General features: G+C 42.6%; 1 protein-coding gene across 1 annotated transcript; it reads right to left on the bottom strand.

The window, feature by feature from the left end:
- Positions 1 to 1,426: 1,426 nt before the first annotated feature.
- Positions 1,427 to 16,980, bottom strand: nfx1 (nuclear transcription factor, X-box binding 1). Its single transcript, XM_080752210.1, has 22 exons — positions 16,227 to 16,980; positions 14,781 to 14,942; positions 13,537 to 13,617; positions 12,662 to 12,767; positions 12,485 to 12,556; positions 11,952 to 12,091; positions 11,717 to 11,816; positions 11,368 to 11,591; positions 10,377 to 10,474; positions 9,683 to 9,713; positions 9,514 to 9,596; positions 8,131 to 8,239; positions 7,903 to 8,022; positions 7,726 to 7,805; positions 7,102 to 7,332; positions 5,609 to 5,682; positions 4,839 to 4,940; positions 4,529 to 4,666; positions 4,186 to 4,252; positions 2,743 to 2,888; positions 2,508 to 2,612; positions 1,427 to 1,660 (listed from the first exon to the last, which is right to left on the bottom strand). Exons 1-22 carry the CDS (start codon positions 16,834 to 16,836, stop codon positions 1,582 to 1,584), a joined length of 2,958 nt encoding a protein of 985 aa, XP_080608336.1. The 5' UTR covers positions 16,837 to 16,980; the 3' UTR covers positions 1,427 to 1,581.
- Between the last annotated feature and the right edge of the window lie 46 nt (positions 16,981 to 17,026).

Raw genomic sequence — 17,026 nt, 5'->3', positions numbered from 1 at the left:
TTTCCTCCTCCTCCTCCCATAGCACGCAAAAAAAAAAGAAAAAAACATGCTTTTTGACACAACCCCATTTTCAAGGATTTCTGAGGGGGAAAATGGGTCAAGAATAAAGCATCCTGGTTTCCTGACAGCCACTTTTTCTTGGGCTGAACATGAGTAATAATCACAACTAGCAATTGATTAATTAGCTCTGGTCCATCATAGCGTTAGAAGGAGTTATAGAACTCTTCTGACGCCAATTAATTAACTCTGCACACCTGGAAACGGGCATGCCCTGAACATTGTCTACTCTACATAGCACATTATCATCTCATTTGATGTCTTAAACTTCCACACAGCTGTCTGGAGCTCAGTCTCCAGTCAGCATGCTAAAGTCAGCAGACTTTTGAGTGCAAATTTCTGCAAAACAAGTCTGAGTCAGCAACTTGGCAGGTTGAACTGTGTTAACTTCGTTCTCAAGGCCAGTGGGGGGTGATACATGATGGGACACTGATGTTGCCACTGAGGACTCAGAGGAGCAGTGCTTTTACTCAGCAGTTATGCTTGTACAACTAGTAGTGGAAGAAGTATTCTATTACCAATACACAGCAATGTAATACTCCATTACAAGTAAACATTTGGAAGGCCTATTCAAAATCTTCTTGAATAAAAGTACAAAAGTATTGGCATCAAAATATACTTTAAGTACCAAAAGTAACAGTTATCATTATGCAAAATGTCCCAAGTTTACTTTTGAAAATAGCACATATACAAACGGTGTTGTGAGCTTGTAGATCATCCGTTTTCAAAAAGCCAAACTATGTTTTGTAATAATAATCCAAATCTGTAAATAGTAATTAAAGTCTTCAAAACATTGTGGTGGGGTAGGCCTAGAAGTAAAAATGTAACACTGAAAGAAGTTCCCCAAAATTGTACTTAACATGGGTACAAGAGAATTACCTATTGTTCCTTGACCCATGTTTTTTCCTGTAACCCTCTGAAAATAAAAGACAAAAGTTATCAAGGTATTATTGATGTTGTCATTTTAGCAACTAGCCCCTTGGCATTTTTGTAATGTGGCCCACAGGTTCAGCTATTTGAGTATCCCTGGCTGGCCTAGTGTTTGTATTTGTTAATGACATATTGTATTATTTGATGCTATGTTGATGAATTGAATACATACAATGGAAACAAGTCCCCAGGACTTTTTTTTGTTAGCCTATTCTTTTAGCCATAATGTCTGACTGTACCACATGCTGTGTACATTTCTGACTAATAATAAAGTACTGTATATTCAACCAATTAATAACAAAATAAATCACACTCGCGTGAAGTGAGCGGTGCTGATGATGAGACCCAGCATGACGTTACAGGATAGGGACATACATCAGTATTTGACACAATGCAACAGGCAATATGACAGTAAGGAGACAATAACATCCAAGAAATCTGCCAAAGATGTTCACTTTTTATTTAATTACCAAACCAAAAGATTATGCTATATGAATATGTGTGTGCAGAACTCAGAAATGATTCAAGGACCAGTGTATCGTGGTGATTGTGAACAAAACGATCCTGAAGGACGACTCTTCTTCTGGGTTTGAATCAATCCTGAACATCAAAATAATCTATAACAGGCTCTTCTTTCACCATCTTTGACCAGCAGCTCCCGCTGTCAGCAGCCCTGGGAAAGGAGACAAAAACAATATTAGCCAAACCCCCAACTAACAATTCCAAGTCTGAAAACCAATGGAATGACAACATAGAGAGACAGATGGCCATGTATGATGACATAAAGTATTTTATTTTTGTCTATTTTTCGTTATTTGACACACAACAAGGAATATAAGTGTAGTTAATGTTTTCCTATGTCTGTTTTATAAAGATGAACCAAAGGTTTTCCTAGATCTAGGTATCCATGTATAGGGAACATTTCTGACAAATACGTGCATGAAGACTAGAGCACAAAGCAAACAAAGTTAATCAACAAAACATTATTTTAAAGAAAGTGTGATCATACAATATACTGTAACTAGCACATCCGCAGTGGTTGGAGGTGGTCATCCACAGATATTTAGACCCTGGTGTCAGGTAGGTCACAGACTGGTTCACAATGTCTCTGAAGTTATTTAAAGCAGATGGCGCACCGGACTGGACACTAGATGCACCAGTAGTTTAGACATATTAGCGAGTTTAAGCTAGATGATTTTCAGGACGGCAACGCCAGGCGGACTACGGCTGCTATGACGTAATCGCCGTAGCGATCAAAATGGTTAAGCAAAGCCTCGGCGGCGGCAGGTTCCCACTCCTTTCACTGAACGATTTGGTTCCCATGGCGACGCGTACACGCAGCAGACGGAGTAGGCGCTACGTGGGAAGGGACCTTCTGGCGTTGTAGAGACGGCTGCGGCGACGGCAGGTTTATCTATCGAGCACGGATCATTTCCGGTTACCGTTGTCATCTGCCGTTGCCGTTGCGTTGCTTAAACTGGCTATTATTACAGTAATCATGTGTGTAAAAAATGACTTGCTTGCTGCTGTGCTGTTTGATGTGGGCAATGGGTGGAGGGGCCCTCGTATTTGTCTCTCTCTCTATTAAAGATGTCAGAGTCGAGTTTGGACAGACAGCCTTCCCCCTAGTCAAGAAGGAGAAAAAAAAAACACAGCGTGAGCTCAAAGTCTACTTCCACCAGATAGAAATAAAACGGTACATGCATACTATTGCTGCCTGTTAGAGGAGATTTAGGGGGGAAAAATGTACAGTACTTGTGAGCGGTAATGACCACGTTGCGTTTGGGCTCACTGTCGTAGCTCATGCTTTCAACGCCGTAGACCTCGGCCAACTCGTGGACAATCCTCCGATGCTCCCGGTTCATGGGTGGAAAGCAATGGCTCCTTTTTGTCTGTTTTCCCTGCAGACATGGGCATATGCATCCATTAACTCTGTTCATGCCAATGACGAGCGCTCGTCTCATGCCCCATAACGCCATGGCGAGCGTTCATCAAATCCTGTTTTGGTGTCAGACTGAGCACAGGGGGCAGGGGCGTGTGTCTGCCGTTGCCACAGCAAACACAGTTGCCTGTATTGTGAAAACTAAGCAGTAATGGCGGATTGATCTCCTTTCTGTGTCGTTTTTGCAGCCCTGGATCTACTCTCTCCTTCCGTGTTGAATTTTGGTGAGAAGCAGGCACACTCAATATGTGTGTGTGTGTGTGTGTGTGTGTGTGTGTGTGTGTGTGTGTGTGTGTGTGTGTGTGTGTGTGTGTGTAAAGACAATCTTGGCTAGCCATCGTCAAAGAAAAGGGAAAAATAGTGCTGTTTTGTTCCTGTTCTTGAGAGATTATCTACAAGATCACTGATCACAACATGTCGCACGTGTGACGCGTTGTAATCTTGTCGATATCATATTTTCAGTGCATGACAACATGCTGATGGGTTAATATTATTACAGTAATATAATATAGTAGTGTGTACCAATTTGTGTATAACGGTAATATCTTAATTCTTTGATTGTGCTGTTTGCCACCCTGTGTTCCAAAACAAACCCTGTTGTTTTAACTTTGTTGTTCCTACAGCCTTGACACTGTACAAGGGCCTGATACAGTATGTAACTGGCAAACCATCTTTAATCAACAATTCTGTTGTGTTCTGACCACTGATAAAGGTCAGGTCAGCCGATGAGGTGACCACGGTCACCTATTACATCATACTGTTAAAGTAACTATATAAAACCATGTCAACTGTCTATTAGGCAGAGAAGCAACGATGGGTGTACCGTACAATTTGAACTCTGAACTATACTTTCAATACAACTAACAGAAAACGGAATTACACTGGTGTGGACTCATTTCTTGTGTGAGAGTACTTTAATATTTTGGGGGAAAACTGTCTATATGGAATATAATAATCTTTCCATCACATGCTTTCATAGAAGACATGCTGACTTCTATGGAACTAAAATACTGAAATCAGTTGTGGCTACTGAGAAGTTGAACTTTAATCCATGCAGATGCAAAAACAAAACTGGGTGTCTGGTTTAATTTGCTTATCCACGCCAACTGTGTGTTCAGTATTTGTTAATTAGATGGCACACATCAGTGTAATTCTACCATCAATAATGTCCATACACTGGTCTGGTATATCATCTGTGGACTATTGAACTCTATTAGCCAGCCATGCTATTTCTTTTGTTTTGAGTTAATCCTTACCTTATTAGCAAGTTCAGCAACATTCTTGATCTTCTCTTCTACTTCACTGACAAATTTCAGGTCTTTTCTGAAAAAGCAAAACATGCAAAGCATTCAAAAATATCAAAAGTAGCAGATCAAAGCTCAAAACCTGTCGCTTCCATCTAGCGAATCTGCTACTTTTGATCGGCTATGGTTTTCATGTTGCCATATTTGGTAACCATTTTATAAGAGCAACCGCATTATAGATTGCCCTTATATCACAGCTAAAGGCAGAGGGTTGTCAGCCCTCTGCAAATAACTCCCCTTAGGACAATATACCATGGCCTGGAGTGAGTTATTACTCAATTTAAAAGGTCCAAACCTTGCATCGTCTTTGAGGCTGTCACTGTACTTGCAGGTGGAGCGGACATTGAAGGGGTCCACAGAGGAGTCTATCTCCAAGGCTTCGGCCAGGCGCCTGTTCCTCTCCAGTGTCGCACACTCCTGGTCACACTCCAGCCTAAAGGCAGAGGAAGGATTTCAGGGTTATGACAGCTGTCATTTTAAAATCGGTAATACAAATATATCATCGACGGTCTCAACTCAATTTCCATCATTTTATGCAGCTCTATATCATCTCACTGCAGTCTGTATAATTTTGTCCGACAAATACGTTTATTAAATTACTCTACCTGGTTAGCTTTGGCTCCTTCTTGGTGATGAGCTGACCGATGTCCACAGACTCACCCAGCTGCATATCAGACAGCTTGCTGGCCATGGCAATGGCTGCATACCTACAGTACACAAATGCATACATGTTTGACTTCATCACACTGTAAAATATGCCTTCTTTATGTGAAGGCATATACAGAATCAAGCAGAAAATCAGGCCATCAGGCAGAAACCTCTTATCTCTACATTCTAACTTTGTGTTTTTTCATAAAAGAACACCCTACTCGATCCTACTACAGCGTCACACAAAAGTAGCAGTAGCATATCCACAAGCTCGAAACAAAGCACGAAGTGACGCGTTTTGAGATTGTAGATAGTAGATATTGTAACAGTTTGGGACATAATGAGGTTTTGGACATATGAGGTTTCCACCTGACAGAGACGATATGCAATCATTAAAGATGGTTAATTTAAGACAGTTGAAACAATAAGATCCTCACTCACAGTGTAGAAATCTGAATTCTCCAGCTCAGCTTTCTCCAGCTCACAAGTACCAGCTCACTGGTACGTGTGGGCTCACCGAGAGCCCACACGTACCATTATGCCCTGGTGGTGCACAAGCTTTTGGCTACCTAGAGGCAAAAACTATAGAGTTTTTCCATCTGCCTTTTTGCAGGACTTCCCAGAGATGCAGAGAAGATGGGTAACAACTACAGCTGTTTTCCACATTATCTCTATCGCAGATCGAGATATGAGGTTGGAAATCAGCTACATGCTCCAATTAACTTACTTCTGATATGAGCTCGTAGCATCTGTGCACACCACAGTCTCCTTTCTTCTGCCACAATGACACTGTAGAGCCACCTGTGAAAAGATAGGAAGAATATCTTGATAACAATGACCTTGTGAAAATGGTTACATTTTGTAGGTCGAGCCATTGTTGCACACACCCATGTCAAACACCTCCAAAAATATATAATGTTTCTCTCAAGGTTTTGTGGGTTTTTGATCACATTTAAACGCCTAAAGATAATAATAATTGCATGTCAATAGGGCCTTTGCACCACTTGCTGTGTCCAGGCCCTAAACACAGTGTCATTGTCTACACGCTTAACCAGAAGACCTCCCACTCCAGCTCCGGCAGGTTGCCTCCTCTGTGCAGCCAACATCTACCGTAGCTTCTTCCCACGTTGAGAACCAAAGCTTCCCCTGGGTGTTACATAACACCTACACTGGATCCAGTGGAAATGTACATGTACATTGTACACAGGATTTAATTTCTAGTTGCCTTGATGCAATGGTTCGGGGCGCGAACTAGTGAAAATAGACGCTCTACAAGTTCATGATGCAACGTTGTGAGATGTTGTGAGATTGTAGATCTACTATTTTCACTACTAATTAATGTTTTTTAATAAATACATTTAGAGTAGCCAATAATTTACCCTTTTCTCCTCGATGCTCAACAAAGCCGGATGCACTGTGGTGGATTCGAACTCACAACCTCCATGGTTGTGGGGAGGGACTTTGCCGACACCCGAGCGCTAATGGATTTTTCTTTAAATGTAATTATTAAAAAAAAATGTTTTGAATGAATTTGTTTTTAATTAACAAATTTAGACCTTTTTTTGTCCGATTCTAATAACGCCTCCGACCCACTATTCAGGAAACAGTGCCTTGATGTGTGCACAACATGATAGTGAAATACAACTAGATTCTGCCAAGCACCACCCTGCCTGTGTTCGATTGGCTGAAAGCCTTGCATGTCGGTCGCAAAAGTAGTCCCCACAACAATATTTACAATTCTGGCCCCATGGTTTACAACTTGAACGGCGCTGAGTCGGCTCAAGCGACCTTCACAACGCTCGACACACGCGATTCGCTCGCTTTCGCTCACTCGGCGGTGTCTTACAAAAGAAAAAAGAAAAAAAGAGTTATCTGCGGTGGGCAGAAAACAAGTGGCACAAGCAGTATGCGAACCCGGGAGGTGTGGATTGGGAATCTAGTGATTAGCGAGCCAAGCCACAGAGGTCAGTGCCAAGATAGAGCATTCTGTCTATTAGCCCCGCCCAGTAGGGGAGGGGAAGCTTTGTAGGGGAGGGCGTTTGCCCCAACTGTCACTCAAAGTGCCTCAAAGTGACAAATGGCCAATCACAGCGCATCTTTTCCAGGACTTGGTACAATCTAGTTGTATTTCACTATGATGCGTGCACCACTACTATAACAGTGGCTTCACCATTTTGAACTCAATGTAGTGTGTGTCTGACTCTGTCTGTACTGCTGTACCTTGGCAGTGCACGTGTTGCGAGGGCAGCCGCTGCCTTTATGGCACGGAGCAGAGCAGGGGTGGCCACAGTCTGCACGAGGTAGAAGGCAGGGCTGGTGGCAGGCGGCCTCCAGCAGACAGTCTCCCCGGTGGCAGATGCGCCTGCAGCGGTGCATTTCACACGGCAGCACCTTCTCACAGGGGAGACCGCAGGAGATGTCCTGCAAGTGGCAAGGAATGTTGCTCCTTTGCTGTGTGGGTAAAAAGTGGAGACATATTTTAGACACTTTAAATGTACACCAGGGAATGTGCCATGGAAAATTAAGAGTTGGCAACACAATAACAGGTATACTAATTTATGGTGAGGACCCCCAAATTGACACATATTAGCTCGCGGACCCCCATTTGAAAAGATATGCCAGGGACCCATATAAGAGATCCTCAACCATTTTAATTTCAAGGATCCCCAGCGTTTTGATATGCATTAGACCACAGACATTTCTCTCTGGGACCCCCTAATCTACACTGTAGTATGATATTAACTCTGAGAGTGTGAAAATGGAACCAAATGTGGCTCCAGTTGGGGGTCCTTGAAATGAAAAAGGCCAAGAATCACTGGGTTATTGGATATGTTATGAGGTTACCTCATGCTTGCCCATACACCATATCTTAGTGAGGTACGTGCATGGAGGACACTTCTCTTCACTGTGGCAGTTGTGAAACACTAAAGAAACAACATCAAACAAGAATTTTAAGAACATCATCATGGGAAATAGCAGGAAGTAAGAATATGTTGTAAGAACAGCTTTTTTATTTTGTACCTGGATGATCACACTCATGCCTCCTGGTGCACAGATTCTTGCACTCTGGGGGCTTAGTTCCGCAGGCGATGGGAGGGTACAACACGGTCTGCCCACAGTGGCACGCCAGCTCATCAAAGCCTATCATAGACAAGAGGGAGAAAATATGGGCAACAAGTATGTTCAGACAACTGTTGTGACGGGGGAAGGAGCATGTATTTGGGCCTTTAGTACACGCATGGGACTCACTGGATTGCCAGCAGGGATGACAGTTCCCACGGTGACATAGCTCTTGGCAGCGGTGGAGCCCACAGTTGAGCTTGTAGCCACAGATCTGAGTGCACCTGTGTTCCACATTCTGAGAGGAGAGACACAGTTAGTATACTGAGAGCGCGCGCACGCACGCACGCACGCACGCACGCACACACGCACACACACACACACTATACAGAGGAGACACACAGTATATTTTAGAGTTTCTAAAAATGTCCTCTACAGTTGAATGTCATCAGGATGCAATTAGAGATGTATGGATTTTTTTTCCCTTCCTGATACCTACAACTTGCGTATCGGTCGTTCCACAGTACTGATCTGGAAACAGAGTGTAATTAAAAATAAGAAAAGAAAAAACACCCAGTAAGAAGTGAGCGGTGCCTTGAAGTAGTTAATTTCATATACTGTACACTCGTGTTGTTGTCCATTAATTTCAAGGCTGCTCAACAGCGCCACTTGGTCATCCAGCAGTATTGCAGCTGTTGAGGCCGTCCCCGTACATTCACACAGACATACACACTGTCAAATGGTGGAGCGGTTTGCACCGCAAATGCTCAAAATAAATCTAGGACAGTGGTTCTCAAAGTGGGGTCCAGGCAGTGAGGGGGTTCCAAATGAACCCTTACAGCTCTGTAATGGAACCAAATGGACCCGTTAGTTATGGGGGTTCTTGAAATTAAAAAGTTTGAGAACCACCGACTTAGGAGTACAAACATGTTTTTTTTTCTTTTCTTTTTTTGAAGAATCTCATTGGTCATATTTTTCATTAATCATTCATCCTCATGTCAAGTTTTATAATCGTGACAGCCCTAGCTACAAAACAAAAAGAGGCAAGCGAAGATAAATAGATACAACGTGGATGCAACATGGACAGCTGACATCTCGATCTGCCTTCTAAATCAATACGTCGTCAGAGATCCACATGACAGCCACGCAATTATTGGACCCCGGCTTGTTAATTGCAACATGTTGTGTTTCGAGTCACTGTATCGAGTCTCTGATGATTGATAGGCTCAAAAATGCTGACATTTTAATAATCACACAAACTTGTCTACAGTCGATAGGGCTGAATGCATTTTCATTTACCCTCTTGATAGATTTGTCATTTTCCTTTCTATGAAGGTTTAGTTAAGTTCCAAGCAATCCATGAGCTGTTTCATTCACTTTTTAGACAGCTCAGACTATAGTATTAAAAGTCAGAGGTATCAATATAGATTGATTTTTTTCCTCCTCCATTTCAGGATTTCTTTTACTTGCATCAAGACTATGGGGGCATGGCAGCCCCTTATAACAGATGTTTGACAGAGTTGAATCAAACTTATGCACACATAAAACACATCTTCTGTCAGTAGTACTCACAACACAACACAGCTCCCCACACTTATGGCGGCCACAAGTGCGCTTCTTATTGCATCGTCTCTCACAAGTGAAGACAAGTTGGTCTAGGACAAGAGAGAAATATTTTACTGGAGTACAGGTGCACATGTACTGTACTACCATCTAAACAGAACGGCTTTATAGATCTCACCTTCATTGTGAATCGTTTCACAGGGGACCTCCTGAAAAGGTTGGAAGGAGTATGTAAATAATTTTCTTTGCAAGACAATTGTAAAGAACATACAGTGGTACTTTTATAAAGCTACTGTATTTTAAGTGCATAAGATGTACAACAGTGATTCCCAAACTGGGGGTCGGGACCGTCAGGGGGGTCCCCAAATTATACTGGGGGGGTCCCAGATGATATAGAAACAGTAAACAAACCAACATAGGCTACAGTATAAGTTTATGCAGGGTATCTGCACATTTCTAATGTTACTATTTAATGACTTTTAAGACCTTTTTAATACCAAATTGGCTAAATTGTCAAATATTAAGCAAGAAAGAGTCAATCATTGTAGCTTGTAGTTCGGCTAGTTTCACAATATCTATCTGTGGAACCGAGTCAAACTAAATGTAATGCCTACAATTAGCCCTTCACTATGCCCCTCCCAGCCTTGGCAAGCAGGAAGTTATTCTAAGCTAGCATTGGACAAAAGCTTGCCTGCCTTGGCAAGCAGGAAGTAATTCTAAGTTAGCATTGGACAAAAGCTTTTTGGGAGGGGCATACACGTTATTGTAGGGGTGGGGGGTCCCCCCAGTTCAAATGTGATTATTTTAGGGGGTCGTGGCCTGAAAGGTTTGGGAACCCTTGATGTATAGTACCATGACATGTTTATCCCCACCTTAATCTTTGCGCCACATCTGCATGCGATAGTAGAGGTAAGAGAGCATGGCCCACACTGTCCCTCATGGCACAGCTTCTCACATATATGAACAGTGTCTGAAAATAACATCATGCCAACATTAATTCATCTTCCAGATGAACAGTATTAAAAGTGCAAGATCATATAAGACACCACTACAAGATAAACATGTTGAAACATGTCAATGAAAATACCAACTTTATTCTGTGGGATTGATCAATTAATTTGTTGAAGTGAACCCATAGAAAATAGGAAACCAATTTCATATAGGAGCAGACTGATGCTGTGCTCACACTAGTGGCAACAAAGCTACAAAACTACCAAGCGTGACCAGCTACGTTGCAAGATTCTTAAGTGTTTCTCAAGCCACACTGCGACGCGTACATACAAAGAGTAAAGAGCACAGGAAACATCAAGAAATGGATTTTCATCCAATTACGGAACGGAGCAGGAATTATGGGGAGAGAAGGAGAGTAGATCTAGGTTCAAGGTTTCTTTTTTTATATATTATACACCAGTACATACAGTAGGAGTAAAATGTGTTATGGTCAGTCATTGTAGCAGCAATAGTACAAAAAGGAGAAGAGCTAAATCACAGAGTAGCAGCATTTTCTAATCAGTCTGTCCATTGGTTCCAGATCTCTTAATGTGCTTAAACTTTAGTAATTTAGTAAGACCTATTTTAATCACACAGGGGAAATTCTCAAGTGAGCAGGGAGGGGGTTAGGGGTTAAGTGTCTTGCTCAGGGACACATGGGCACAATGCCGGGGCCCCAGAATCAAGCCTGGGGCCTTCTGCTTCCCAGGCGGGCTATTAAACACATTCCCCCCCATAAATTGTAATACTTGAGACTGGCTTTGATTGAAAATGACTTGTGGTCTGTCGCCACTAGTATGAATGCAGCATAAGAGTGCACCAAAACAACAATTTTCCTAATGAACAACATACTGCCAGCCTCCCTCCTCCTACCATTGGAGCCACAGGCCAGTGGCTTGCTGCACGTCTTTCCGCAGGAGGGGATAGGATCTGAACACGTCTCCCGCTCAGCATCAGAGTAGCCCAGTTCCAAGAGCTTAGCCAGGGGTGTCTGCCCGCAGGGACAGCTTTTCACCAACCTGGGGGACAGAGGGCACGGCTGGCACGGCCCAGGGTGGCACACCTGCTCACATCGGTGGGCATCACAGTCCAACATCCTGAGAAACATCAAGGCGTTTCAATTTGCGATGGGGATTTATAAATATGAATTTCATGGAGAGATGCAAGCCAATGCATTAACGGACTATTGCCAAATTGTCTATTTGTGGAAGGTCAGACTTACCTCCCACATGGTTTTTGACACGAGAAATGCCCAGAACCATCATATCCTTTTTTGTCAGTGCCACATAGGGCCTCGCGAGAAGTAACACCACAATAGCAAACTATAAAGAAGAAAAAAAAAATGTTGTAAGTTTAGTTTAATTCCTTTTAAGAGCGACTATCTAAGACCAGCATGACAACTGGGAAGACAAACACAGTAGTATTATTACCGTCTAGGTTTATTACGTGAGACTCACCTTGCTGAACTAGGAGCTGGCAGGGCTGACATGTTCCACTGTGGCACACCTGTTCACAGGAGTGCTCAGCACAGTTGAGGAGCGCTCCACACACACGGCCACACTGGACGACGGCAGCCTGGCCACAGCGCATGGGTTGACTGCAGCAGAGACAAGGTTTGGTCAGTGTTGGGGCTGCTGTTGACTCCACACAGAGGCGGATATAGGGAGATGCTGTATTGTATTGTGTAGGGCTGTCGCGATTACTGAACTTAAGTTGACGATTGATTGTCATAACACAATTGCAATTAACGATTTAATTGTGTTTTATTTGGAACATTTGAATAAAATTAAAAAATTTATAATTTCTATTTGCCAGATTATGCAAAATAATGTGAATATCTCAAATAATGGCGATTAGACGATTATGTAATAATTGTGACAGGGATAGCTACAAGTCCTAGCATATAAAAAGTATTGCATTAAATGAACATTAAATGATATTCAGACATGGACAGTGAAATTGGTGAATAACCCATCCACCCTATACTAACCTGGTTCTACCGCAGACGCAGGATTTTGTTACAGAGGCAGGGCACTGTGGACAAGGTCCAGGATGACACAAGCTGAAGGTAAAACATAATACATCAGTTATAGACAGAAAGTCACAAAGTCTTCACATAGAACGAAGATGTGTTTGGGGTTGATGACATGTACAGTACTAGGCTCACATGTTACAGGGGTGGTTGCAGTCCACTCCACTCCTCTTCTTCCCACACATGTCACCACAACTGTGGGGGATTTCGCTACGTTGCCACTCCGGATTGGTTACTTTACCTGTCAGTCAAAAGGTAAAAAAAAAAAAAAATGGATCACTGTATCTCAATTAAGTGGTTGAAACCAGACCCACCGACACACAATAAGTAGACAGAAGAGGTATGGTAAATGTATCAGGTGGAACAAATTACATATGCCCTAAGACTTCAATCAGATGTAATTATTAAAAAGATGGGAGGTCTGTTATGCCCATACTAAGACCACTCAAACCCTTGAGTGGTCTACTATGACTACAGTCAAAATGTTATGCATCTTGATTTCTGCTTTTATTTCTGCTTTGTTTTAAGTTCTAAATATTTTCTATACACAGCTGAAAGAGCAAAAGCTAAGTAAAAAAATAAATGTATAAAAACATTACGTAAAGGTTATTGCACACTGCTGCGTTTTTTCGGCCGAATATAGGAGCGAATTTCGGAGCATGTAAATCAAGAAATTAACCTGGCACACTGCCGCCTGTTTCATATTTAATTTCGGACCACTGGGTCCCTTGCTCTCTCTCTCTCTCCCCTTGCCCTAAAAAACGTTTCTCGCAACGAAAAAACGCAGCAGTGTGCAACCAGCTTTACTCTCTCATCTCGCCGCAAGTGCATGCTTCAGAGATACTGAATATGGAGTAGTTCAACATTGACACTATACAATAGGTGTTTGGAACAACAACAAACAAACACGAGGTGACAGTGAAACAAGAGACTGGCCCCTGAGGCTAAGGAAAATGTTACTTCCGTCATCTTTTCCGTTAACAAAGGCAGTCTGTTGACATGCCACTCACCACAGAAGCAGGTATAGGTGGTTGGTGGTTTCATCGTAACATTCTGGCAAGCTGGACAACGCCAACCATCAGTTGAATCTGCTGAAGGGACATTTTAATTCAATACAAGTCATTCAACAATTTGCATTTTAATTGTAACAATTAAAAATCGCGTTGAAACCCTGAAAATCAAAATGTCCAAAACGGCTACTTTTCACCAGATGGAAAAAATAACCTGTGTTCCAATAGATCCAATATAGTTATTTAGTCATGAGCTCTTACTTTTTTAAACATTGAACAGCAGACATTCTAAGAAGAAGCCTACACATATCCAAACTGCTGAGCAATTCAACATACTGCTGATGCAGCACCATGGGACTTTGAATGCAGCATTAGCTGCATTGCTTTTTGTTTATGGGGTCACCGCTGCCATCTTTTGTTCAGAAACTGTGCCCTGCCCCTGTATTGTCTGTAAAGCAACATTATGGATTACTGTGCGTTATTCTATGAAGGACGTTTGTGCCGTAATCCACAGAGCTGACTGCACTAAGCAGAATATGAGGCAATGTTGAAAATGTCACGGTCGGGCAGAAACCTTATATCTACATATAACTTTTTGTGTAATTTTTTCCCCCCATAAATCACATACTTGATCATACTACAGCATCAAATAAAATCAGAAGTTTCTTGTCCCTGGCACGAACATTTTCAGAAGGGGGGTCCGCGGCCAAATACATATTTGGGGGTCCTTGACATGGGAAAAAGTTTGAAAATCTACTGCAATAGCCAACACAAGACTGATTGGGTCAGCCTAATAGGCAGTGTGTACATAATGATGATTAGGGATGGGTCAGCCTAATAGGCAGTGTGTACATAATGATGATTAGGGATGGGACAATATGAAAATCCCATGTCACGATTATTGTGAACAAAGACATTGCGATTTACAATATTATCTCGATAATACAAATATGAAATATCCCCAACATCCATTATCATGGGGCTTAACATTTGCCCCCCCAAAAAGCAGATCTACAAGCACACAACGCGGCACGTTGTGACGCTTGTAGATCAGCTATTTTCCAGGTCCGTTTTACCAATTATAGAGGTTTTATATGCAGCTCGTGCATTGATCCCAGTGAATGAAGGAGGATAATTTCACGCTAAATTAAAATCTCCAAGGTAGGATTATTGCAAGTGTTTTTTTTTATCATTATAAACGATAATAATAATGATTATTGTCCCATTCCTAATTAGGATTCTACCTTCTGCCTGTGAGGCCGGGGACCGGGCCCATTTCTTGATGCAGTTGAGATGGAAGACGTGGTAGCAGCTGTGGCAGCTCCACACAGGGGCCATGAGACGGATGACGTCGCAGCACACCATGCATTCATACTTCTCTTCAGACAGCTGTTCAATCAGACATCCTATAAAAGTAGTAAAAGTAAAAGTATCAATACTGCAGTGTAGAAACACTCTTCTACAAGTAAAAGTCCGGTAATCAAAATTTACAACCAAGTAAGTACCAAAACGTCATTATCCAGAAGGTCCTGTTTCACAAGGTAACATTGTGTATAAAATCACGAGCTTGTAGATCGTCTATTTTCAAATAGCCAAAGTTTAAATAGGGCTGAAGAGATTAATGTACGTTTTGTAACAATAATCTAAATCTACAAAAGTAACTAGTAACTAATGTTTTCTAATAATTGTGGTGCAGTAAAAGTACAATATTTGTCTCTGAGATGTAGAAGTAGAAGTAATAGTACTGAAATGGAAACACTACAGTAAAGTAAAAAATACCTCAAAACTGTAATTAAGTACAGTACCGTACTTGAGTGAATGTACTTAGTTACTTTACACCACTGGGTTCGAGGGGTTCAGGAAGACAACACTTGTGTTTCTTAAACTAAGGCAGGCCTTATTTATCCACTTTTATAAAACAAATTGTCAAACTCTTCACATCAGTTGTACATTTGTTGGGGTAGAGTTCAACAACATTTGTTGTTGGAGTGTCTTACACAGTATGATCTTATCAAGGTTCAAGTTGCTTTATGGTCGCATGCACAGCAACATTGCAGGCAGGTGAAATTCTTGTACTCCAAGCATTCCTCAACACAGTGAAATAGAGATGATATAAAAACAATAAGAAGACAAAACAAACAAATCAGAATAAAAAGTATACCGATATGCGAGTGTGTGTGTGTATGTATGTGTGTGTGTGTGTGTGTGTGTGTGTGTGTGTGTGTGTGTGTGTGTGTGTGTGTGTGACGAGTGTAGGAAGAAACTGTCCATGAGCAGGATCAGGACCTATTATGGATAGATCTTATGGGTCTATAGAAAATGCAACTTATGCCATCTACTTGTAAATAATTGGTTGCAGAATACTGCAAAACACAATGTATTTTTTTCTTTCTTTTACAAATCCAATGCAGAATTTCTACCACAGATTCCTGCATGAAATAATAGAGCCTGTGTTTCATAAAACTAGATTCACTGAGAGAGGGAACACTTTTGCAGTTTATGGCTGACAGGTTTGTTAGTTTTATTTCCAAGCCATTCTGCCAGTAACCAATCCAAACATTATGCTTGAAATATCTAGCTTGGCTGATAAATCAGTGGAAGTGGCTGAGGAACAAAGCAATTGTGGCCTGCAAACAAAGGTTACTTCCTGATACTGAAATACACAGTAGATCAGCTGCAGTCTTTCTTACCAGTTTGTGTCTCCTTGCTCTTGGGCACGTTTTCCCTCTTCCTCTGGCCAGGCCTGTGGTCTTGGTGGGGGGCTCTCCAGTGCTCTCTGTTCTGTGGGGGTGGTGCACGTCGTCCCTGGTCTCTCTCCTTGCCACGGGCCGGGCCATCCTGGCCACTGGCTCCCCTCTCTGAGCCGGGTTCTTCTCGATGCAGTGGCTTGATTGGTCCGTGGCGAGATTTTGGCTCTACGGTCCGTGCCCTCTCCGAGTCGGTTTCTTCTAGAGGCAACGGCTTGAGTGGCTTGATCGGTCCCTGGCGATGTCTTGGCTCTGCACGTTTCTGTTGGGGATCAATTTGACACAGGTTCCAGTCACCCTTCCTGCCCCTCTGACTCCTTTCCCTCATTTCTGAAGGGTAGTGTTGTTCTCCTCTGTTCTCGCACCTCCAGCCTTCTCCCGCTGCCCCATTCTCCTGATTCTCCAGCCTTACATTTTGTACCCTTCTCCTTTGCTCCTGGTTAAACTTCCTTGGTTTTTTGGGCCGGGTGTCCTGGTCTTCACCAGCATGCCCCACGTCCCTGCTCCCTGCCTCTCTTCGCCAACTGGGCCCGTTTCTATCCGGTCCCTCCATGGGAGGGGTACCTGATCGGTGGCCACCGGCCTCTCTGCCATCGCCGCAGTACGGACCTCGGTCAGCTTCGGGTCTTTGCCACCTGGGAGGCTGGTACCCTGGAGCTGAACCTCCACCAGGCCCACCATTTAAACTTCTGTTGTCTCCTCCTCCATTTGACCAACACCCCCCTCTTCCTCCTCCTCCTCTG

Source organism: Nannobrachium achirus (genome assembly GCF_963921795.1).
Source record: "Nannobrachium achirus genome assembly, chromosome: 21".
NCBI lineage: Eukaryota > Metazoa > Chordata > Actinopteri > Myctophiformes > Myctophidae > Nannobrachium > Nannobrachium achirus.
Note: the sequence above shows the minus strand (reverse complement) of the source record. Positions and strands in the feature narration are given on the sequence as shown.